The following is a 23,470-nucleotide window of genomic DNA, read 5'->3' as shown; positions in this document are numbered from 1 at the left end:
AGACATTATGGGGATTCAGGTCCAGCAGAGGTCATATAAATTATCTTTGTTCGCAGATACCTTGCTGACCATTTCCAGACCTCCCACTTCTCTGGCAAATCTCTTTGCGGACCGTGAAACATTCCAAAACTTCTCGGGGTTCAAGATTAACAATGACAAGTCAGAAGCTCTGAAAATTAATATTTCACATTCACAAGTCACACTTCTCACCCTTAATTTTAAATGGAAATACCACTCGAGTATCTAGGGCAGTGGTTTTCTTCTCCAGGTTTTTTTCTTCTCCAGCCACCCCTCATCACAGGATTCAGTTGCCGAGGCACTCCTAAAACAGACAGTCACAGCAGATAAAGGACAGAGACAGTCAGAGGGGGACAGAGTCACATCTGAGATAGTCAGTCACAGGAGACACATACAAGACAGAACAAATATACACACTTAAAACAGGACAGACAGACAAACACACAACCTCACCTCTTCCAGGCCCAAGCTGTTTCCTACTCCTCTACTTGGCCACATCTCCCACGCTCCTGAAACCTTCACCTGATTGGCTACAGTAATGGTATCTCCCCCCTCCCCCCCCCCCATTGCAGATAGGGGCCATTACAGGGTGTGTGGTGCATACCTGCTGGTAACAAGAGGACTGAGTCGTCCGCAATGACTTTGGGACACAGGAACAGGCTTCTGGGGTCCATACCCCAGATAATACTTAGCAGTACAGCGCCTCCATCTGCCGTAGGCTCCAGGGATGTATGGAGATGATCTCCCACGTTAGAACTTGTACTCTCCCCCCCGTTAGATCACACACCAGGCCGGAGGTATATTGCAAACAGGAATGGTTTATTTCTACAGTCCTTGCCGTAACATACAGCTACTCAGTAGTCTTCTACCGGATACAGACACTTTACTCAGCTATCACTGGAGATGGTCCCTAGACCGTCCCTACAGGCCAAGGGCACCCGCAGCCATCCTAACTCTTTCCCACCTCCCTAGCGGAGGCAGAGGTATGATCACACACACTCCTCCCCGCAGGGAAGAGCACATGGGAGATTACTCTTATGGCATGTGTCTTACTGCTGTAAATCACTATTTACAGGGATAGAACTATATAAATAAAAGATACATATGCATAAATATAGGGTGGCACTGCCCAGAAGTCTCCAGACTGTGGGATGCGGTGCATGATATAACACAGCGTATTCTCAATGCTAGCGTTCCCCTAAACTTATGGTCATCTCTGCTATGCAAACCTGCGGAGAACCCGAGTAGGAATTAAAACAAGCTGGTAGTTTATATTAATGCATCGATAATATGTGAAATAGCGACTGTTGGGAAGCAAGCCCAGGGGCATCTCTTGAAAATGTTAGGGCCCGATTATGGCGGGTGTTTCTGATGGAAAAACTCCCAGGTTTACACAATGACACCTTCTTTATATTCCAGACAATATGGGAGCCTTGGAGAGTGTTGATTGGTGCAGCATCTTACTCCAAATCTGATCTGTCCAACATTATATCGGACCCCTGTACGCCACCTCCTGTAGCACATACATATTTATTTTGATATACAGTAGGAATCAAAAATATATATAGCTCAACCCCTTTATAACGCTGTGCTTGGGGTCCAAAGAATCACATTGCGTTAGAAATAATGTACAATTATATGCATTTTACAATAAAGTATTTAAGATAACAATAATCGTGTTGTAAAGTATTCATAAATACGAAAATTGGGAGCCACGCTTGCATCGTGTTATAAGCGGATTCGCGTTGTAACGGATCGCGTTATAACGTGGATGAGCTGTATTATGATTAATAATATAAGGTATATAGAGAAAAACCTCACTCTAACCTGTAATGAAGAGAACTCTGTGTGCTACCTGGGATGTGCAGACAAAAGTACACAGGGGTACTAAGAAGAAAGAAAACCCTTAATTGGGGCACCACAGATGTAAATGAGTACTGAAGAACTATTTATATGGGGAGCTACGTACTGCTCACCAGGACTATGTGACGCTCCAGCCCTCACTGTGTAAGTACGCACTCACTGTCTGGAAAAGCCGCTCCCCCGGTATAGACAGCTTACTAGTGTTTACTAGGACTCCAGTGATACAACAAGTCTATGACACAGACACCCAGCATTCTTTATTTTATGTATGCATCAAATAACAAAGGAGACCAGACCCTAGATACTTAACCCTCTTATAGTGAATTGGTATTTCCAATCACTGAATGACGTGTGTATTATTGTTTATTGTTTATATCACCGTTATGCCTATTTTAACAAATGTATTAAAAGTTGTATATTTTAACTAACCAACTATACTGTATGTACTTACACAGTGAGGGCTGGACCATCACATAGTCCTGGTGAGCAGTACATAGCTGCTCATATAAATAGTTCTTCATTACTCATTTACATCTGTGGTGCACCAATTAAGGGATTTCTTTCTTCTCAGTCCCATGTGTACTTTTGTCTAATAATATAAGGTAACCATGTATGTCAGCTATTTAAGATTATATAAGATTATCCATGTGACCAGGTACTTCTTTCTTACTTACCTTTAATGTGTAATGTACTTGTTATGTCTCCACCTGCCTCCCTGTTTTGTTCTGTACTCTTCATTGATGCTTAGCTTGGTGTTGTGAAGCCTAAATGTTCATGCAGTATTTTATGTAGTGGTACAAAGTACTACCATATGACTGCAGCATATTTGGCTGTTGCATGCTGTGCAGCAGGGAATTAGTTAAATGAGGTCTTGGCATAATTAGGATAATTGATAATGGAAACAGGTGTAGTTTGTTAATTAACTCCTTCATAGCCCTACCTGCATATTCTTCACCTGGATTCACATTAGAGTCATGCCTCACACCTCCCCCTTAACTCCTCTCCATGGTATAAAGGTCTGTCTGTAGCTGGACAGAGTATTGGGAGCTGTTGGTAAGATGGGTTTTCCTGCAGGATTCTGGGCTTTAGCAGCTGTGCTCTTGGGTTGTGGCTTACAGAGCTTTGTATGTGGAGCTCGTGGATTTTGGGAAGACCCCTCACATCTGCGCTGTGGAGCCAGTAACATGCAGTTTTCCCTTCCTTCCTTGGATAAAGATGCTGCGTTTGTTCTGACTGTACTAGGTGAGTAAAGAGAACCACCAGCCATCAATGTGTGTTCTGTAATGTCTCTTCTAGACTGGCTTGCAATCATTTAGGGAAATGTTTCTAGCTCCTGTTGCAGTGAAGGGGTTTGGTTTTAATTATTTTCTGAATATTCACTTTTACCTGCTGAAATCTAATTTAGGATGGGTAGGTGTAATTGGTTGCATTGCTGGGGCTCTGTAGCTTACAATACTGCTAGTCACTGTAACCACCTTTTTTGTATACAAGCTTTAAAACCGTCAGTGTCAGATGGGCCTGTAGTATAGTAACTTCTGCTCCTCTGGCCCTGAAAAGATTACTGCTCTTGTGTTAACTACTTTAATGTTGACGTGAGCCTTTTTTTTGTCTCGCTATCTAAATGAATAGCAACCTGGTTTTAAAAGGTGTGTGTGTGTGTGTGTGTCCCTTTACTCCATATAAAACAGATATGATTAACATTAAATCATGGAAGTTAACTGTTTTTAATACTAATGCATACTGTAGATTATGTTAGTGTAACTACATACAGTATGGCATGTGTGTTCTATTTGAGCCTTTCAGTGGGAGAGCATATTGGGCTTGTTGGCTGTGATTATCAGGAGATTGTTAGGGGGGCTGGGTGTATTGCAAATAATTACAACGGAAATGTGAACTTAATTTCCTATGAAAGGTCCCAGCTTTACCTGCTTGGGTGGGGTGTGGTGGGGTTTTTCTTTTTTTTTTTTTTTTTTTTTAAACCAGTGGACACCTGGTGCTGAACTGCAGCACTCAAAGCTCCAGTTCATGATATTTCATTACTATTTTCTGGCAGAAGCAAAATGGCCTCTGGTGTCCAACACGACTGGGAGATATTACAGCTTCTGGTTGGGTGACCTTTCCACCTCACCCATCCCAGCCTTTCCACCTCACCCCTTCATTTGAGGGAGGGGCGAATGCTTATTTAAGTCACACTGGTGTAATTCATCTGTAGATCAGGGGGCTCCGGAACTAGCCAGTACATTAACATTTAACTTGGCAGAGTTTTTAACAGACTAGATGCATTTAAACTAACAGACATTTGAGGAGGGCAGTAACTGTAGTAGATTTAAATTTACATACAGTGCTGCTATGCCTCCTATGTGCAATGCTTAATCCATGATCTCTCCTCCAGATAACAAGGGCAAGTCTCACTATTTCCACAATAACTCTGCTTGCGGGACCTGGGTTGGCCAGAAACCAGATGGATCTATGGTCATTGGTGCTGCTTATGATGGGTGCTATGTAAGGGAGAAGGTACAGAGGTCTAAGAATGCTATTGCTCATGTGTTTCAACCTGGTTTTTATTTTGCTGTGTTAAATGGATTCACTATTTTATATTGTGATTCATATAATCCTACAGGATCATCAATTGGCTGTGTACTATTAAACTGTTCACTAGTTAAAGACAAGGATTCATGTAACAAATACTGTACAAATACTGTACATAGCTTTTATAACCAATAGCAAGATCATCATCCATTCACTAAATCCTGCTGTGCTGTTGCGCTAATAAAACCAATGACCTAACGTGGGTATTCTCTAATTGCAGGATGGAGAATATGTGATGCCTATTAGACTGGAAGTAGTTCTCAATGGACAGGTTCAGCACCATGGGAAGGACCTGAAGTGCCCAATTCTGCCAGGTAATGGCGGAATGTAGTAGATTTTTTTTTTTTGTTTGTTTTTTGTTAAACAGTTCATAATATAAAATGTTTACTCCTAAACTGCTGTAAACTTGTTATGCATAATTCACTTCCTCCTAAATGGTAATCTTTTAAAGTAGTGGTGCTCAAACTTTATGTTCAAGGACTATATACAGGCCAGGTTAAGGTTCCACATGCACCACCTACCTCCTTTTGCACCCCTAAATCCACCCTTGGATCATTTGACAGTGACGGAGCATGAGGTCTCTGATACTCCACACACCCTACAACTTTTCCCTTTGGTCAAATTCCCTCACATCTCCTTTTGTGAAATAAGCCCTAACTCCTCTTAACATCTGTGGCACATTCCCATCTTCCTTTAAACATGCACTCCTCATGCCCAGTCCTAAAACGTTCTTGACCCAACCTCCATATGTCTCTTCTCCCCTTTAGGTCCAAGTGACTTGCATAAACCATGCTTGTCAAACTTCTCCAACTTCCTGCTTGACTTTTTGAAATCTGGGTTCCGTCTATAATTCACCTAGACTACACAAAGTATCTAATTCCAGCTAAGGCCGTGTCCATAGATGGACAGGCCGTGCTGAGGTGTGCGGACGCTCCGCGCTGAGCCCCTGCATCCTCAATGAGGATGCCTTGAGGGGGCTCGCGCGAGAGTCCGCAGGCGTGATGAGGAGTTGGAGGTTTCAGCCGAGCGCCAAGCTGTTTTTCAGCGTGCTGTCGGCTGAAAACCTTCAATGAGAGTGGGGCTGCGTCAACGTCACAGCGCCGTGACGTCGACGTCAGTGCGTCACGGGCGATTGGCCCAGCGATGTCACTGCTCAGTCTCCCCTCACCTCCGATCGCCGATGCTGGCTCGCCTGTATGTGCGTGGAATCGCACAGCTTCTGCAGGCGAGCCTCAGCGTCCGCGTGCCTCAGCACTGCTCCACCCCTCTATGGCCCGGGCCTAAGGGTCACTTCTCCTGGATCTCTTGCTTTCAACCCTGTGTAGCCCATTCTTCTGCACACTCCACTGCATTGGCTTCAGTAACATAGCCCTATCCTGGCTCACATCCTACCTATCCAACTGCTTTGTGTCTCTTTACTCTTCTGTTGTGGTCCCACAAGGCCCTGTCCTTCTACTCTTCTCTACACCTTCTTGGTGAACTAATAATAATAATAAAATATTTTGGCTATCAGAATCTTTATGCCAATACCCAAATTCACCTCTCCCTCATCCCGTGTCACCAACTGTCTCTTAAATCTCCTCCTGGATCTCCCATTACTTTAAACTTGTCCAAAAGAGAACTAATATTTCCCCCTTCCACTGCCACCCAAACACTCCCGCTGTCAATACCACCATCTCGTCAACACTCCAAAGCAATTGTTTGGGGGTCATCTGACACTGCCCTCCTTCATTCCTCAAATTCTGAAACATTGCTATACCTGTTTTCACTCATGACCACTAAAATAATTAATCTTGTCCCTCGACTACTGCAACCTTCTCTGCCTGTTCCAACTCCAATCTATTCAAAATGCTAGCTTGCTGTTTGTGCCCCACTGCCCTAAAGCATGATCTAGATGCAGTTCCCTGAGTAGCAAATTTGATCTATAATCTCAGAGCGGCTAAAGTGAGGAGTTTAAAGCATTATACTGCACGTGTTTCAGATGTGGTAGATGCACTGTATTGGCATTCTCCTCTGCAATATGACATGGTTTGGATCTTCTGTATCAAATCAGACCTGTATTGCTCTTTTTTTTTAATTTTTTTTTTAATTTTTTAATAGTCATGGATAGTCCCAGCGTTGATGTGTGTGCTGCCATCAAACGAGAAGACAGGTTGTCCTGTGCTAACCCCACTGTATCCAAAGATCTCTGTGAAGGAGTAGGGTGTTGCTTCAGTCTCAGGGATTCTGCAATGCCCTGTTACTTTGGAAATAAACGTAAGTAACTTGGGTAGCTGGGGATGACTATTAGATCTGGTAATATCCAATACCACTTAATTGGCCCCTCTGCTCCATGTAAATAAAGTGATCAGCAGTACAATTCTGAGTTCTTTGCCTTCACTCTGGCAGAGTAAACAATGTGCCCTTTCCAATAATGGATGGAATAAAAAATTATTGTAGTGTTCTTGTAAGCAGTTACCTCTGCTATACAAATGCTTATAGTACCATTGGCTTTTCAAAGCAAATAATAAACATAGTAACTCCCCGTGTAGGTAGGTATGGGTCACATGTAGGAAACTTTGAATTGGCTGTTGCCATGAAGTTGTCACTTCAAATATTTCTCCTTCTTTGAAAGCTTGTTCCAGCACACATTGATAACTGAATATGTAACTATAATAAATAAGGGGTCAAAATGTGCTCTCAAGTAGGTACCATGTTGAGCCATTTTATTGAACCAATGACTAGTACTGTCTCCTAGCATGAAGGATGGAGTTGCCAACCACTCTCTCCTCTGCAGTGACTGCACAGTGCACTGATGATAACCATGTATTGGTTGCCATCTCTAAAGAGGTGACCAAGCCTTCGTTGATCTTGGATTCTGTCCATCTACTCACGGTGAACCCAGTTTCCTGCCCAGAACTAAGTGTCTCAAATAACAATGCCTTCATTGTGTTCCGGTTTCCATTGTCTTGTGGGAACTCTTTTCAGGCGAGTATGGATATTGCAGTTTTAGAGAGGATGTTTGTGTGAATAATAAACACACTGAGAAATTGCTATGATTGGGTCTATCTATGCTGGATACACAGTGTGTTCATGTAGCTCGCTACTTTGTCAGAATATGTAATAAAAGCATGTTCCCCTTTTTTTTTTTTTTTTTTTTTAATAACGAAAAGGTAGTCGGTGTAACTGGGTGCACACTTGGACCATGCAAAATACAGCATGTTATCTGCAGGTTCAGAATTTGTAATTGCACACCTACCTTTTTTGTTATAATATATAAAGGGTTAATGTAGCCTTACACTAACCCAATACAAACTTGATGGAGTTGGACACTTGCTCTGACCTATAGATTGGTCATAAGGGGTATTCACACAGCTGACTGTGCCTTTGTCTCCATGTTCCATATAAAATTCCTGTATAGGGTTAAAGCAGTGTAAGACTAGTTTTCTAAAAACAAATGGCCATGTGACTGCTCTTTTCCAACAGATGGATGGTGATATTCTGATATATGAGAACAGGTTTGAAGCCACAAAAGATGTAAAAACATGGCAGGGAGCTTCCATCACCAGGGACAGCACCATGAGGTTAGTGAAGCATGAAAGAATGACATGTAGTTACATTTGTGTAACCCTCCCTAGCCAGCTCTTGGGGCAATTACATCAGTGTTGTATATGGCTACTGCGCATGGGTTACCTTGACTCCGGGTGCTGGATTCCGGTAGCATGGTTGTGGAATAACGGGCGACGGGAACTTAAAATACAACAGTCTTTTATTCAGGTCCCCGGGCACGGAGACTGCACACCACACTTTATACAGCGTTGTAATGTTTATTTCTTTATAGATTTGTGCTTCCATTAATGCCCACTCTTAAGCAACTAAGATATCTCCCTTTAAGTGTTAACTGCTCTGAGACCTGGGCCCCCTAGTTATCCTGTTTTGGATTCCCCTCTATCTCAGTAATACTAGTCCAATTGGGACTCCAGCAGGTCCTGTACAAGTGACTCTAATTTTATTTATTTTTTGGTCGGTGTGGGGACTGCCACTTTTCTGCTGCTGGAGAAGACTGTTGATGCTGATCTGCCAACCCCTCAGGAGTCCTCATTGCTGAGGCCCTCTGTGGCATGTTTGCATACTTCAAAGCTTACATCAGACTCCCTTAATCTTCTGGGATCCTGACTTAAATAAAGGGTACTGTCCCTAGTTACAACAAACAGGGGGGCCTGGTGTGATATTACTTATCCACTCCCCATGGCTCCTACTCTTGTCCTCTTGGAACCTCCCTTCTCAAATTTCCCTCTCCCCTTGTATAATCTCCATGTCATGTTACCATGACCACACATGGTGGGGCCATTTATCGGGGGGGGTGGGGGGATTACACTTGTATTAAGTCATGGGTTTGCAATGGCTCATTTACACTGATCCAAAAGATTGCCCATATCTGCACTCAGTCAAAAATTCCTTATACAATAAAGCAGACAGTCTTCAAGTAATGTTGGTGTTAATACACCTGGGCTGTATATCAGATTTGACTGTTATGACAATAGGTTTTGGTCCAATGTCTAAACATCAAAAAAATTCAATGTTAACCAAATGAACTTGCCTATCTATGGTATATTGAAACAATGTCCGCATACAGATATAGGGAAATCTGTTTTGTAACAATATCCCCTGAGAGCAATTGTCACAAACAACGTGGTTTGTATCAAGTTAAGTAGATACATCTTATGAATCCAAATGTCCAGTATGGATGTCTCATTGTGTAAAATATCCTGTCATAGCAGTGATTAGTAGCATGTTCAGTGCTCACTGAATCATAGACTATGTACCATTTTAATATTGGAAATATATCCTTGTGTCCCTGGTTACCAAAGGGGGTTAATCAGAGTGTAGTCCAATATTAAAATGGTACATAGTCTGATTCCATGAACACTGAATATGCTACTAATCACTGCTATGACGGGATATTTTACACTATGAGACATCCATACTGACATTTGAATTCATAAGATTATCTACTTACCATGATACAAACCAAGCAGTTTGTGACAATTGCTCTCAGGGAAATCTGTTTTGTAACAATATCCCCATCTGTATACTAACATTGTTTCAATAACTTTGTATCCCACCACCAGGGATTTTAACAATTCACACCATGTACAGTATATATTGCACTTGGTTAATTTGATTAACATTTTCTTTTGATGTTTACAACCTTTTTGTTGTGACCACATCGTTTTTGGACAGATCTGATACAGTATATAGCCCAGGTGTATTAACGCCAATTAAAACCAACATTACTTGAAGACTATCTGCTTTATTGTATTAGGAATATTTTGGATGAGTGCAGATCTGGGTAATCATTTATTTGTTTAATCCCTTTTGGATCACTGTGTAAATATCAGTATTCTATAACCCCATGCACCCCATAGATCCTAGATACTTCACTGTTGCTTGTTTTAAGGTTGAGCGGTTGGTATTCTGTTTTTATATTGGCAATGGCTCAGCATGTCTTTAGTTAATGTAGCCAGGGTTCTGCATCTTGTGTATTTATACTTGCAAACCTGGTTCAATGGCCACAAGAAGTTCCTTCCATCCTATGTCCCTGGTCACTGCTTTGTAGATTGACTGTCCGCTGCAGCTATGCTAGAAGTGGTATTGTCCCATTGCAAATTGAGGTCTTCACCCTGCCACCACCACTTCCAGTATCCACCTATGGGCCTCTGCTCCTGGAGATGAGGCTAGCTCAAGGTAATGATTTTGTGATACCAGATGTATACACTTTTTTTTTTTCTTTCTGTAGCAAGTTTAAAGGTAATACTTTTAATGTGGTAACCAATTGGTGTTGGCTGTCAAACAACCATATTAACAGGGATGGTGGGTAAACTGTATTGGCAACATGACCTAGTAAAATTTACACCTGTCAATGGCCTGAATATTGAAGCAATTTGTATCTCTGTAGAGCACATACTCTGCATCTATTTAAAATGACAGGTAACCTGTTTAGAGAATGGGTACAGTATACTGATTTAGACTAACACATTAATTGCATTTCTTCTCAGACCAGCAGTATGTTTCATATTTCTCTGAGGGAGATTACCCTGTGGTGAAGCTGCTTAGGGATCCCGTGTACTTGGAGGTCAGGGTCCTGCAGAGGACAGATCCAAGCCTGGTCCTGATCTTGCACGAGTGTTGGGCCACCCCCTCTTCTGAAGCCACCCAACAGCCACAATGGCCCATCTTGGTGAATAGGTACGGTGGGGGTGGGGTTCTCTGCCAGCAGGCAGCTGCATTGACTGCACCAGATGCTACCTGCTTACACTTACTGGGTGTCCACTTCTTGTTTCTGATTCCAGGTGCCCCTTTACTGGAGATAATTACCTCACACAGCTGATCCCTGTTGGTGCTGCCTCTCAGAATGTGCCTTTCCCATCCCATTACCAACGCTTTTCCATCAACACCTTCACATTTGTGGATGAGCGCTCCCAGCTATCTCTTGGAGGACTGGTAATCTAGTTGTATTCACTTCTGGAATCAGGACTAACTTGGTGTTCTCACAGCCATTTTTAACACTGACACGGCTTCATTGGCTGTTCATTAGGTCTTAACTTTCACAATTGAGACACTGTAAGATTGAGCTGCAGTTCCTATGGCAAGCAAAAAAACTCAATGTGATGTGTCTAATCCATGGTCTATATTACCTTGCCGCTGTCCATGGTATTCATGCCATGTCTTGAGGAAATGGCTTAATGAAATGCTGTGCATATTTCTGCTCACTTGTTCAATTTACTGTGTGCATATCTTATTTCAGAGTGTCCCAGAGCTGCTATAGCTACTTGGAATGTATCCCTTTAAAGAACTAATGGTAATCAATGTTTACATTGCAGGTTTACTTTCACTGCAGTGCCTCAGTGTGTGTCCCTTCTACCTCTGAATCCTGCAGGACAAATTGTGCCCAGAGAAAGAGTAGGTCATTAAAATACTGTTATATGGTTTCTTGAACACTGGTGTCTGCTAATAAACGTAACATAGGACATCTTTTTACCCATGTAGCTTTTGTAAAAATGGCATGGAAGGGTTATTGATGACTACTCCAGTGGAGTTGATGCTTGTAATAGTCAACCTAAAACTCCTTGGGTTAATTTCTTGGCCAAAAACTGGTAGAGGGTAATGCAACTAGTCTAACAATTTGTCCACATGAGCCCCTAGAGTTTTTTGACACTTAACCAGCAATGACATTTCTGGTATCTGACTTCTTTAGAGAGAATGGCTGACAAGTGGGTTGTTGAAGAACCTATGAAGAACATTGTCACATCTGATGGACCGGTTGACTTCATTGGTGGGAGAGTGGAACAGACCAGAACAATGAAAGGTAGCATGGTTGGGACTTGGTGTTAATTTTATATACATATTTTGAACAGGTGCCACCTTACACATGATTCTTGCTCTGCCCTGGTCATATAAAAATATGGCTATTTGGCCACAACCAATAAAAGCATAACCCTATGCAAAAAATACTTTATTTTTTTTTTTTTTTTTTGTTCTAATTCAGTAGTCTGTCTTCACATTAGATTTCTATCCTGCCTGAGTTCTATAAACTCTATCTTGGCCTGAGCTAGACTATAGCTTTGAGGCGGATATTGAGCTTCAAATAACATCTAGCTGTTTTGACAAGGCAAACTGTCTGTTACTATTAACTTTGCTTCTCCTTCCTTCAGGTGATCTTGGCTCTAGTTGTTCTCCTGTATTGGCTTGGGCAAGAGGAACAGCAGCTGCAGGAGGGGTTCTAGCTGTTATTCTTTTTGTGACGGCTCTATGGAATTGCCACAGAAATCGGAATAGTAACATGCATACTGTAAAAGCTTAAATAAAATGTCAGTTTCACAAATCTTGTCTGGTAAACCCATCTTATTCCATTGGTCCTTGTGGTGCACATAAAGTAGTGCATCACTTTTCTGGATTCTATACACAAGTGACGACATGACATGTAAAATGGACAACTAGATGCACTGGACATCTTCACCTGAGCACTTGCCAGGAATGTTGTAACTAGACCAGCCACTGCGTTTGTGCTCTGTCATTAGTCCCTGTTCCTGTGTTTGGAGATTTGGCTGGGTTTGCTCCATGACTTTCTATAAAGATGACTTTTCCTCAAATGGTAAAGAATCCTCCTGTGTGTAGTCTCAAAGGTTGGGACCTTGTATCTACTGATCGAGTTGCACTTCAAAGAACTGTTCTTTGGTCCCCATTTCGGCTGTTCTGCTTTGTGTCTTCTGCATGATGGTGTCTGAGATACGCAGCCTCTCCACACTGTGCTGGATCCCATAGCTAAAGTAGATAATGAATCCTATAACAGAGGGCTTGTTAGTTTCTTTATAGGAGAAATGCCTCTGCAGAACTAGCCTTTGGTGAGCACCTGCATGTTTATTACTGCCAGGGATATCAGTAGGTAAAATAAAGCTTGCAACATCTATGCACAGCAGCAAATAACAGACCCCGTAGTAGGAATAATATATCCCCTGTAGACTAGGACCTCAAGGAAGAACCATAGACAAATTTTACATTTACTGTCTTGGTAACTGCCAATACAAGGTGGCCATCTGTAAAAATGTGGTACAAGTAAGTCCCCATAATTTGAGGATTATGCACTACTATAACAATATAATGCGCTTTGATTATACTTCATCAAATAGCTAAGGCCGTGGGCATGGTCAGCGCTGAGGCAGCAGACTTACCCCAAGCACCCTTTATGAGGGCGGCTTTAGGGGCGCTTCAGCAGGTGTGTGGAGGAGACATTTCAAATTACGTTTTGGCGCGGAGGGCTAGTCACGTGAGCGGTTTGCCCAATGAGGGCGAACCAGCTCAGTGCCGTCACTGGTCCGCCCCTGGATGACACACGCTCTAAGGCCAGGGAAAGCACCCACTTTCCCTCAGCCTCCGCACGGCTGCAGTCTCTATGGACTCGGCCTAATAGTGGCAGGGCCGCTGACAGGTTTCCTGGGACCCAGGACTAAAGTTGCGTCTGGGCCTCTCGTCGGCAGTATTGTGAGTCCCTCTATCATCCTCCTCCCCCCCCCCCCATGTCTTTCTCTCCCCTCAGTCTCTCTTACTCTTCCACTTCACATGTATTTATCTCCCCCTGCATCTCACTCTTACACTTATTTGTTTTCCTCACGCATTCCCTCACCCCTCTCCTCACTGTCCCCACCTTCCGTCAATTACCCCACTCACGCAATTCCCCACCACAAAATACATGCCAAACCCACCCCCCCCCCCATTCCATATTAGACACCTACTCCCCAATAATATAAAAAGATTGCCCCCTCCCCCATAAAAAACAAGTATACTTATCTTGGGGATGGCTGGGCCCAGTGGCAGCCAGAGCTGCAAGTTGGGGCTGACATCTGGTTGGGCTCAAGCTACAGGCCTCCTCATTTTGTGTCCCACCCAGAGTTTACAAAGTCGGTGCGCACCGGAGGCGGAGTCCCAGCTTCTGGCGCACTGACGTCAGAGGTGCCTGTCGCGTGCTGCCAGAGGTTGGAAGCTCAGCTTGGGACACAGTAAGGAAGAAGTCTGCATCTTAAGGTCATACCCGGGCCCCGACTCTCCAACAGCAAGGTCGGGCCAATTTATTGCACCGGGCCCCCCCGCAGTCACCAGGTTTGTGACACTTGTCCCTTCTGTTGGCAGCCCTGAATAGAGGAGATCTGCTTCATACTAGTATTAAGCTAAAGTGGAAATGCTTAACTCACCAATCACCATCCAGACAGCATAACGTAGCCAGGTGTCTGCACTCAGTTGCACCATCAAGTATATATTAATCAGGATGCTGAGAATAGGTAGGAATGGCAGACAGGGGACCTGAGGTGTAGAGAAAGTAATTGGAATACTCCCAAATCTTTATATATACAAGATACTGTATTCAAAGTGTAAAAATACAAAAATGTCTTTTCCGGGTTCTTGATATGATTGGATTTCTCAGTATAAATCCCATGTTCACTTACTAATCCAATGTCCAGTTCGGCAATTAACAAATACTGTATGTGGGATGTTTAAAACCTGGTAGGAAAGATGCCTCTATGCTATATTAATCCCAAAAATGTGGATTACTTCACCATTTACTGCAGATTTTATTTTTTAGCAAGTTTAATTTTTTTTATTTTTTATTGGAACAGCAAATCTTTCTATTGTTCCTTATTTAGAACCTGGGAGGATGTGTCTTTTTTTTTTCTCTGAAATTCAGTTATGGAAAAATGTAAATCTAGCTGCAATTAGGCAGTGGTTAACATATGAAATTATGTGTTCAAACTTTGAAGCCAAGGTACTAAATTTTTTTTGTACATTTTGCTTTAATGTATGAGGTTTACACATCATGAGGTGCATGATGGATGCAATTTAAATTTAAAACGTGTCTGTATATTTAGTACTGGTAAATATAAATGAGTAATGTTATAATAGCCATACTGTGAGAATAATACATTTTTGTTAAGCCAACATCTGTGCTGTAACTAGGGTTGCCAGGTGTCCGGTATTTGGATACTGTCCAGTAAAAAATGAGTTACTGTAATACTGGACATGTATGTGTCCGGTATTTGCCTCCCTGGACATACAGTAGTGGCCTGATGCACCTTTCACCATTGAGTCCAGTATTTTTGGAGAAGCCACCTGGTAACCAATATTGTTTGTTCCATTTAAATCCTGGTCACATACAAATCCCACTTGCTTGCTCCAATATACCTGACTAAACATTTGACACTTAAGGTGCACAATATGAGTAAAGGTTTTAACCAAGATGCACACAATGCAATATAATTTTGGGATTTTCTGAGCACCAATTTGTGATACTTGGTACATAGATCCTGATGTTTTGCTGGAAGATTCATCGGTTGGCGATACAACTGAAGGTCAACGTTTCCTGGCTTAGGCTGATTAATTTAACATCTCCATGTCTCAGATTTAGACTGCAAGCTCCATGGAACAATGAGTTATATTTAGTGTAAAGTAGTATATGCAAAGTTTAACAAATTAATTGCATTATTCAGACCGTGGGAGAACCTCTATCCAAAATATTTAGCAGTGTTTGTTTCCAGAGTAGAACAATAGTTGGATAACCGGATGAGATCTGAGCAATAAATGGGTGCCTGGAATCGTGGCAGCAAGGTACCCCAACTGGAGAGGGCTACAAGCGTGAGACTTACCATGAAGGCAGCACTGCTTTGATTTTGTGGCTGCCACCAGATGATCAATGTTGCTCCCGTGATACCAAGAAGTGTTAGGACCAGCAGAGTTATGCACCAAGCTCTACCTGACAGCAAACACTCCGACCCTGCCGTCGAAACCACACTAGCAATGGAGACCAGCAAAGCTGTAAGAAAATAAGGTGTCTGTAATCAGCCGCCCAGGTTGATATTCTAATGCAGTGTTACATACCTGCGAAACAGTGCAGTAAATAGTATACTACTGTAACTAGCACTTACGCCCATACATGTGAATGCAAATGGATTTAAAATTACATTTAGTTACATCTGTCACACCTGTTAAAATTCCAGCCTTGTATCGAGGCGGTCCAAAGGTAATCTAAACAAAAATGTTGTCAAAGGGAATAATTTACTTGGGGTTCAAGACAAAAGATTTTTGGTGCTGCGCGCTAATGCTCTTAAGATGCTTTCTCATATACTGTCAATAGTCCTGCAAAAAAAATATTTTGCGCAAATTGCCTTTTTCCTCCCGAGCACACAGTACAGCTCAACCCTGTTACAACATGAATCCGCTCATAACGCGATGCAAGCGTGGCTCCCAATTTTTGTATTTATGAATACTTTACAACACGATTATTGGTATCTTAAATACTTTATTGTACAATGCATTCAATTGTACATTATTTCTAACGCCATCTGCTTATAACGCAATGTGATTCTTTGGACCCCAAGCATAGCGTTATAAGGGGGTTGAGCTGTACTTTAAAAATTGTAAACTATTGGTGGATTTAACAAAGATAGGATTTAAGGAAAAAAAGCTGTGTGTGCTGTGCACGCGCATAGTAAGTGAAACTTCTTTGACTTTTGTCACAGAAATTGTATTTGTATTGGTGATGTTTTAATTAAAAATCAAAATACAATTTCATTGACAAAACGCAAATAAATTTGACTTAGAACATGCGTACACATCCCTTGTATTTGCACTAAGCGTGAATTCCTCGTGTGTGTGTGTGTGTGTGCGTGACTGTGTGTGTGTGCGTGTGACTGTGTGTGTGTGCGTGTGACTGTGTGACTGTGCGTGTGACTGTGTGACTGTGCGTGTGACTGTGCGTGTTACTGTGTGACTGTGTGTGACTGTGCGCGTGACAGTGCGTGTACGCGTGACAGTGCACGGTGCACGTGACAGTGCGTGTGCACGCGACTGACTGTGTGCGCGACTGACTGTGTATGTGTGCGTGTGACTGTGTGTGTGTGCGTGTGACTGCGTGTGTGCGTGACCATGTGCGTGTGTGTGTGACCGTGTGCGTGCGTGTGACCGTGTGACGTATGCGCAGCCCCCCTGCACCTCACACATCCCCCTAACCTATTCACAGTCAGTGTGTGTGTGTATGTGTCAGTCAGTGTGTGTGTGTGTGTGTGTGTGTGTGTGTGTGTGTGTGTGTGTGTGTGTGTGTGTGTGTGTGTGTGCGTGTGTGTCAGTCTGTGTGTGTGTGTGTGTATGTGTGTCAGTCAGTGTGTGTGTCTGTGTGTGTATACTGTATATGTATGTGTGTGTGTCTGTCACTGTATGTGTCTCTCTTTCTGTGTCCTGCCCCCTCTCTCCTAACTCCCCCCCACCCCCCTCAAAGGCAGGCAGAGCTGCGGACTCGCGGCGGCTCTGCCTGAGACTCTCCTCCTCCCCTCACACCCCCCCCCCCCCCCTCACAGACAGGCAGAGCTGCGGACCCGCGGCGGCTCTGCCTGAGACTCTCCTCCACCCCCCCCCCCCCCCCCCTCACAAACAGGCAGAGCTGCGGACCCGCGGCGGCTCTGCCTGAGTCTCCTACTCCCCTCACAGACAGGCAGAGCTGCGGACCCGCGGCGGCTCTGCCTGAGACTCTCCTCCACCCCCCCCCCCCCCTCACAAACAGGCAGAGCTGCGGACCCGCGGCGGCTCTGCCTGAGACTCTCCTCCCCCCCCCCCCTCACAGACAGGCAGAGCTGCGGACCCGCGGCGGCTCTGCCTGAGACTCCTACTCCCCTCACAGACAGGCAGAGCTGCGGACCCGCGACGGCTCTGCCTGAGACTCCTACTCCCCTCACAGACAGGCAGAGCTGCGGACCCGCGGCGGCTCTGCCTGAGACTCTCCTCGCCCCCCCACCCCCCGGCGAGACGCGGCAGCACCGGGCAACGGGCAGATACCTAATAAAGGCCCCCCCCTCCGGAAGTGCTGCGTGGGCAGAGGCAGTGTCGGCGGGGAAGGGGGGGCAGCGCGTCATCGTCAGCAGGAGCTGGCTTCGAGGGGAGCGCTGCAGCGATCCCCTTCTGATGGTGCTGTGGGGAACGCAGCTCACTCTACCCCCCTCCCCCCCCGTTCCATGCCTTGGCCGGGGGAGGTCAGCAGGAGTGGCGGCAATTAAATTTTGAGGGCTGCCGCCGCCGCATGTCAGCGGGTGGGGGGAGCAGAGCTCGTTAGGAGCTGCGGCGGCGGATACCCTCCATGATCCCTGGGCTCCTCTCCTCGACCCCGGCGGCGCTCAGTCAGCGGGACGCAGGAAAGCGGAGGTAGGGAGGAGAGAGGCTGCGCGGCATGGCAGCGGCCGTTAGGAGCGGCGGCTATCGCCGCCGCATATGTCACGGTGTGTGGGGGGTGTGGGGCTGGGGGGGGGGTGGGGGGGTGATTAGGAGCGGCGCCGGCGGCTATCGCCGCCGCCGCCGCATCTGATTTGTGGAGCGGGTGTGATGTCAGTGTTGGGGTTGGGCTGAGCCAGAACACAGCCCGGCCTGAACTGCCAGCACTGACGTCACATCCGTTTCATTTCTGTCTCCACAATTCTTTTTTGCCCCATCACGAATGAGGTGCCACTAAGGAAGTTTCACTTCAAAAATGCTGGACTTCTTAAAATGAATCATTGGGTTTTTCTGAAATGTCTTTATGGTTATGTCTGTAATATTATTCAAGTATATGTACATGAGATTTTAGTTTTTTTTTTTTTTTAAATCACATAAGCCACTACTAAATTCATATAACAATTAAATAATGCAATTTTTATGGATTACGCTTTCTTCTTAATTTTTCCTTAACCATGGATGTCCGTGAGTGGTGCTCTGTTATCCCATCCTCTCTTTACCACTTCTAAATTACTAATGATGATCACATTCTAATGTTTTCAATCTAGGCCCTGGGGCGTTAAAGAGGCTCTGGGCCCCTTTTTAGAGAACTCCTATGTAAAATCACCACCTTACAAGAAACTAATGTCTCCTTTCCGGAAGAGTTAATTACACCCACCTATAGCAAGTACGCTGTGTGTCACCAGTTTGGAAGAGTGGGCAGAAGGGATTATGGGTAACGGGTTCTGATCCTGAAGGTTTCCATTGGTGGTCTGCACAGGTTCTGTTTGTAGCTGGTACCTGCAGGAATCATGTGAGAGGCAATAGCATTATTTTCCTTGAATACTGATACGAATATTAAGGTCAGAACATGTGGTACATGTATCTGAGTCCGGCCACGGAGTTATCTGATTGTAGAATACAGAAGCACTTGTCATCTTGTTACCTGAATAGTAGTTAACTGAGCATTGGCAAACACACTTCCAATACTCAAGTAACAGCTTTCATCCTGCTTTTATGTTATAACAATCAAGTTCTAATTGGCCAAGTACTGGATTACTTGCACACTTCTATTACTCAATTATTGGGAGGACGCTCTAATAACCTTTTTTATAGAGCTGGAGTCTGGTGGCACTTCTGCACAATGTGATTGCTCCAGTAGTGATCCCATGACTCGAGCAGGCTCGGGGTGCTAGAAACGAAAGTGGAGGAAGCTCTAATTCTGTCTCAAACAGACTGGCTGCTTTTTTGGATTTGTCAGTCCGATCTGCCTCTAAAAAACAAGCAAGTGCCCATGAAGTAGCTGGTACATCATACGTTATACCGGGTACATTATTAGGGCACTCTAAAGTTGTAGGTAACAGAGTATTATGGAGCTCTGAAATCATATACCTGCTTTTTGGAGCGTTTACCCTCCCATTAACCCCATAGTGGATCTCTCACTTTCTCATTATCTCAGTATTGTTACCTGAGCAGCAGGACACAGGAAGACACCAAGGTGTAGGCAAACAGGGTTCCAATAGACATCATATCAACAAGGGCCTTCAGGTCAAAAAGGAATGCCATGAGTGCTGTGGGTGAGAATCAAGTCACAACGTAACAAAATCAAGAACTTATGGTTGTGGAGGTGACATCTTAAAAAATATGGCTTCCTGGTGAAGCAGCTATTTTAGTAGTCAGGGGACTTTAAAAGTAATGTTTGTGAGTTATGATAACCACAAGGTCTAGTGTTTGTGTTTTTATATTTAATTGGGCCATCAGTGGTGTATGTGTCCTCATCTATCCTACCTCCTTCTGCACTTCATTGGTCCATCCATAAAGTTGTAGGCAAACTATGTAAAGAAAATTAGCTTTTTGTAAACAGATTGGTGCAACTGTAAAACAAAGTCAACTGATCTGAGATATATAGATGTACTGTAGTGTTTCCTGAGCTATGGACAATAAATTCTTGTAACGGAAGAACTGCAAATTGTAGGGAAAGGGGAATTTGGGGGGTAGGAAGTGGAATACAGTATTTTGCTACAAGTGAAATAATTGAGTATCCAATTACTTCCTACAGTATATAAATCTTCAGTAGAGGGGTGCCAACAGGGTATTGAATATCATTAACACTTTTTATTGATGCCTGTAAATTTCTTGTGAAATTTACTTTAAAACTGTTTCTTAATTTGTATTTTTTATTTTTTTTAAGTCTAGAAAGGTCCACTATACCACAAGATAAGCCATTAGAAGGAGATGCTCTGTTAAAAAAACTCTAATCTGAGACCAAATTCCACTTTTTTTTTGTCCTATTGCAAGGTCAATTTTGTACATACCTTTTTACACATGATTAATAAAGATTTTTCAAAATTAGGGACCAAACGAGCGAAAGAAAAACTGTTAGCAACAAAAAATGTATAGCCCTGAAACAACTTAAATTGAACAAACAAATAGTTATTAAATAGATGATAAAGTTGGTCCTCATGAATGCTGAGAATTACATTCAAGAGGTAAACGGAATCCTTGGGGATTCTAAAACTTATCTGAAGTTACCAAAAGACCCCACAGTTGTTTTGAAACATTTTGGAGAAGATTTTGATGAATGGCAAAATAAAAGGTATTCTTAGCATTTCTGAATTTAAGTTTTGACATAATCAACCGCCTGCAGTACCAGTATTTTATTTCCTCCCTAAAATCCACAAAATTATTGAATCTCCCCCAGGTAGACCGATTATTTCAGGGATTGATTCCATAACTCCAATTTATCCCAATACATAGATTTTTATCTCCAAAAATATATGGCGAAATTACCTTCTTATTTAGAAGTTATTAATTTATTAGATAAAAAGGTCTGGTAGGATAACCTGTGATGTAACGGCATGTGAAGTGATCAAAAGAATCTTGGATAACGACCCCCTAATACAATCAGAATAATCTTTATTTTCAATCACCAGTATAGAGTACATTTTGCAACACAATTATTTCTCGTTCAATGATTTGTTTTATCTACAGATGTGCAGTACAGCCATGGAGACCAGGTTCGTACCAAGTTACACCAATTTTTTTATGGGGATGTTGGAGGAACACCACATTTTTAACAACAACCCATTTGATGTGAACCTGGTCCTCTGATGGAGATATAATTTTTATTGAGAAAGGCAGTGTAAACCACCTTAATGAGATTTTTAATTATTTAAATTTTCATTTTTGAAATTCACAACCAATTTTAATCAAACAGAAATTCAGTTTTTAGATTTGTCATTATATGTAGAGGATAGGCATGTACTGTACGTCTGTTGACTGTAATCATTATGGACACAGAAAAAGCTGCCATCACCATCATTGGCTACAAAATATTCCATATGGCCAATTGAGAAGATTGAAGAACAACTGCACATCTGATAAAATCTATTCAGAACAATCAAGTACTTTAGAAAAAAGATTTTTAGATAAAAAATACGATCCACAACAACTAAAGGTACAGTATGCCAGAATAAAGTTGAGGCCTGTGAGAGAGAGAGAGGACCTCCTTGTGGAAAAATTTCAAGGACCTACTGTAAAATGAAAGAGAATAATAAATAATGTTTTGCCATTCATCGCTCAATTTAATAAAAAATTATTCTAAAGTGAAAGAGTTTCTAAATACACATTGGGATATTTTTAAGTCAGACCCTATTTTAATCATCCACAGATCATTTACCCAAAGGCACGGAGTCTAAAAAAAATAGCCATTAATGGATTTTTTTAGCTGCCGTGACTGTAAGGCATATGATATGGTATTAATAAAACAGATGAATTTTATTTAAAAAAAAAAAATCAGAAGTGTTTAAAATACTGTGTTATATTAATTGTCATAGCACATACATAGTGTATCTTTTAGAATGCCCATGTGTCCTACAGTATATTATGTGGCTGCACAATAAGACCTTTGAGAGTTCAAATATTAGTGCATTTCCGCAATATCAAGATAGGCTCAGACACGCATAAGTTTTTGTTACATTTGATAAACATTAATAACTCCAATTGTAAGGGGATTAAATAGAAGAACATTGATTTTATTGCCAAAAATTTGAGACGAGACTGAAAGATCTATTTAAAAAAGAAACATATTGGATCTTCAAATTAGGGACTCTTAGCCCATATGGTTTAAATGTAGACTTTTATCTCAACTTCTTTCTCACATAAATCTCTGTACAGTATCATTCCCCATTTGGGTGACCGCATTTGAGTATTTGTAATAATTTCTTTAACATTTTAATTTAAATAAAAATTATTTCTTATTATTATTGTAAATTTATTTTTTATATCCTTTTCTGCTTTTGCAAGTATGGTTATCGCAAATTTTTAGATATTCTCTTTTTTTTAAAAAAAAATTTATATTTCTATTTGTTAAATCTCTGGACCACAATAGATATTGGATGTATTTTTTTTTTAAATTTTTTTATTATTTAGTTAATGTATTTGCTTAAATAATGTATTATGCTATTAAAGTATTATATGTTGTTTGTTTATGTTCATTTTGTTAAGTATGAGATGCCTTTTGATGCTGTCTGCTATTTTCCTAGTTGTTTGTGGACTTTTGAAAACAGAATTCATCTGTTTCTGGTTCAATTTATAATTTAATTGTAAATCAGTCTGCTGTGAAAAGAGCATTAGTTGTCAAGACCTGAGAACCACTAAGAAGCCTTTGAAAAAGCGAAATGCGTAGGGATTTGCATTTTGAGTATGTGATCTTACCATCCATATGGTTACAGATCTGCTTTTTGCCTTATTGGACTGTTGCACTTGCCATACCTTGCGGGCTTGCGGCTTGTTTAAAGACCTTATCGATACAGCTGAGTACAAGACCCAAAGGGACGCGGCGCACAAGCGTCTTTTCAGTGTTTCAGATACCAGTTACCAATGTACCAGATACCAGCCGGCTGTGAGAGCAACAGAGCCACCGATTCTTTCTTGAAACGCGCGGGTTTGGAACAGTAGAATCACAGAGTCTTTCTTGAGAGGTGAGTGTGTCCTGGTTTAAACAACAGCCACTGCTCGCTTGATTCTGATATCTTGTAAGTGTGTTTCATATTCTGTACGTGCGTCTTAGAATTAAATAGTTCACACTGCGTCCATTATTTGATATCTTATTTACAAGGAAACCTGGCGATTTGAATATTGGAAGAGATGACACGAGTTGAGGAACATTGTCTTAATTACCTCCATCAATACGCTACTTTATTTAAGCACGTTTGTATATCTGAGGGTTTGTGCC

At 42.4% G+C, this 23,470-nt stretch overlaps 2 protein-coding genes across 4 annotated transcripts in view; one reads left to right on the top strand and one right to left on the bottom strand.

Moving 5' to 3' along the window:
- The first annotated feature begins 2,939 nt into the window (after positions 1 to 2,939).
- On the top strand, positions 2,940 to 12,313 carry LOC142494750 (zona pellucida sperm-binding protein 4-like). The gene is made up of 12 exons (XM_075599187.1): positions 2,940 to 3,123; positions 4,274 to 4,395; positions 4,691 to 4,784; positions 6,571 to 6,726; positions 7,247 to 7,437; positions 7,936 to 8,033; positions 10,070 to 10,197; positions 10,509 to 10,698; positions 10,803 to 10,953; positions 11,334 to 11,412; positions 11,708 to 11,818; positions 12,165 to 12,313. Exons 1-12 carry the CDS (start codon positions 2,940 to 2,942, stop codon positions 12,311 to 12,313), a joined length of 1,653 nt encoding a protein of 550 aa, XP_075455302.1.
- LOC142495951 (cationic amino acid transporter 2-like) overlaps positions 9,509 to 23,470 on the bottom strand; it is a 27,297-nt gene continuing 13,335 nt past the window's right edge. For 2 of the 3 annotated variants that reach the window (XM_075602119.1, XM_075602121.1), the window contains 5 exons: positions 19,703 to 19,805; positions 18,914 to 19,035; positions 15,645 to 15,811; positions 14,199 to 14,307; positions 9,510 to 12,793 (listed from right to left, as the gene is read on the bottom strand). In XM_075602119.1, coding sequence (XP_075458234.1) covers positions 12,651 to 12,793; positions 14,199 to 14,307; positions 15,645 to 15,811; positions 18,914 to 19,035; positions 19,703 to 19,805 — 644 coding nt within the window. In that variant the 3' untranslated portion in view covers positions 9,510 to 12,650. Of the gene's footprint in view, positions 12,794 to 14,198; positions 14,308 to 15,644; positions 15,812 to 18,913; positions 19,036 to 19,702; positions 19,806 to 23,470 lie in introns of all 3 variants that reach the window. The other variant, XM_075602120.1, reaches the window with a different exon arrangement.

This window comes from Ascaphus truei, chromosome 5 (genome assembly GCF_040206685.1).
Source record: "Ascaphus truei isolate aAscTru1 chromosome 5, aAscTru1.hap1, whole genome shotgun sequence".
NCBI lineage: Eukaryota > Metazoa > Chordata > Amphibia > Anura > Ascaphidae > Ascaphus > Ascaphus truei.
The sequence above is the reverse complement of the archived record's forward strand: the minus strand, read 5'-3'. Positions and strand labels throughout refer to the sequence as shown.

Excerpts from the sequence above, each read along its gene's own strand:
- LOC142494750 (XM_075599187.1), top strand. The coding sequence starts at position 2,940 with ATGGGTTTTCCTGCAGGATTCTGGGCTTTAGCAGCTGTGCTCTTGGGT. Across the intron at positions 7,438-7,935 it reads CTTGTGGGAACTCTTTTCAG|ATGGATGGTGATATTCTGAT; the intron begins GCGAGTATGGAT and ends CTTTTCCAACAG. Across the intron at positions 10,699-10,802 it reads TGGCCCATCTTGGTGAATAG|GTGCCCCTTTACTGGAGATA; the intron begins GTACGGTGGGGG and ends TTCTGATTCCAG.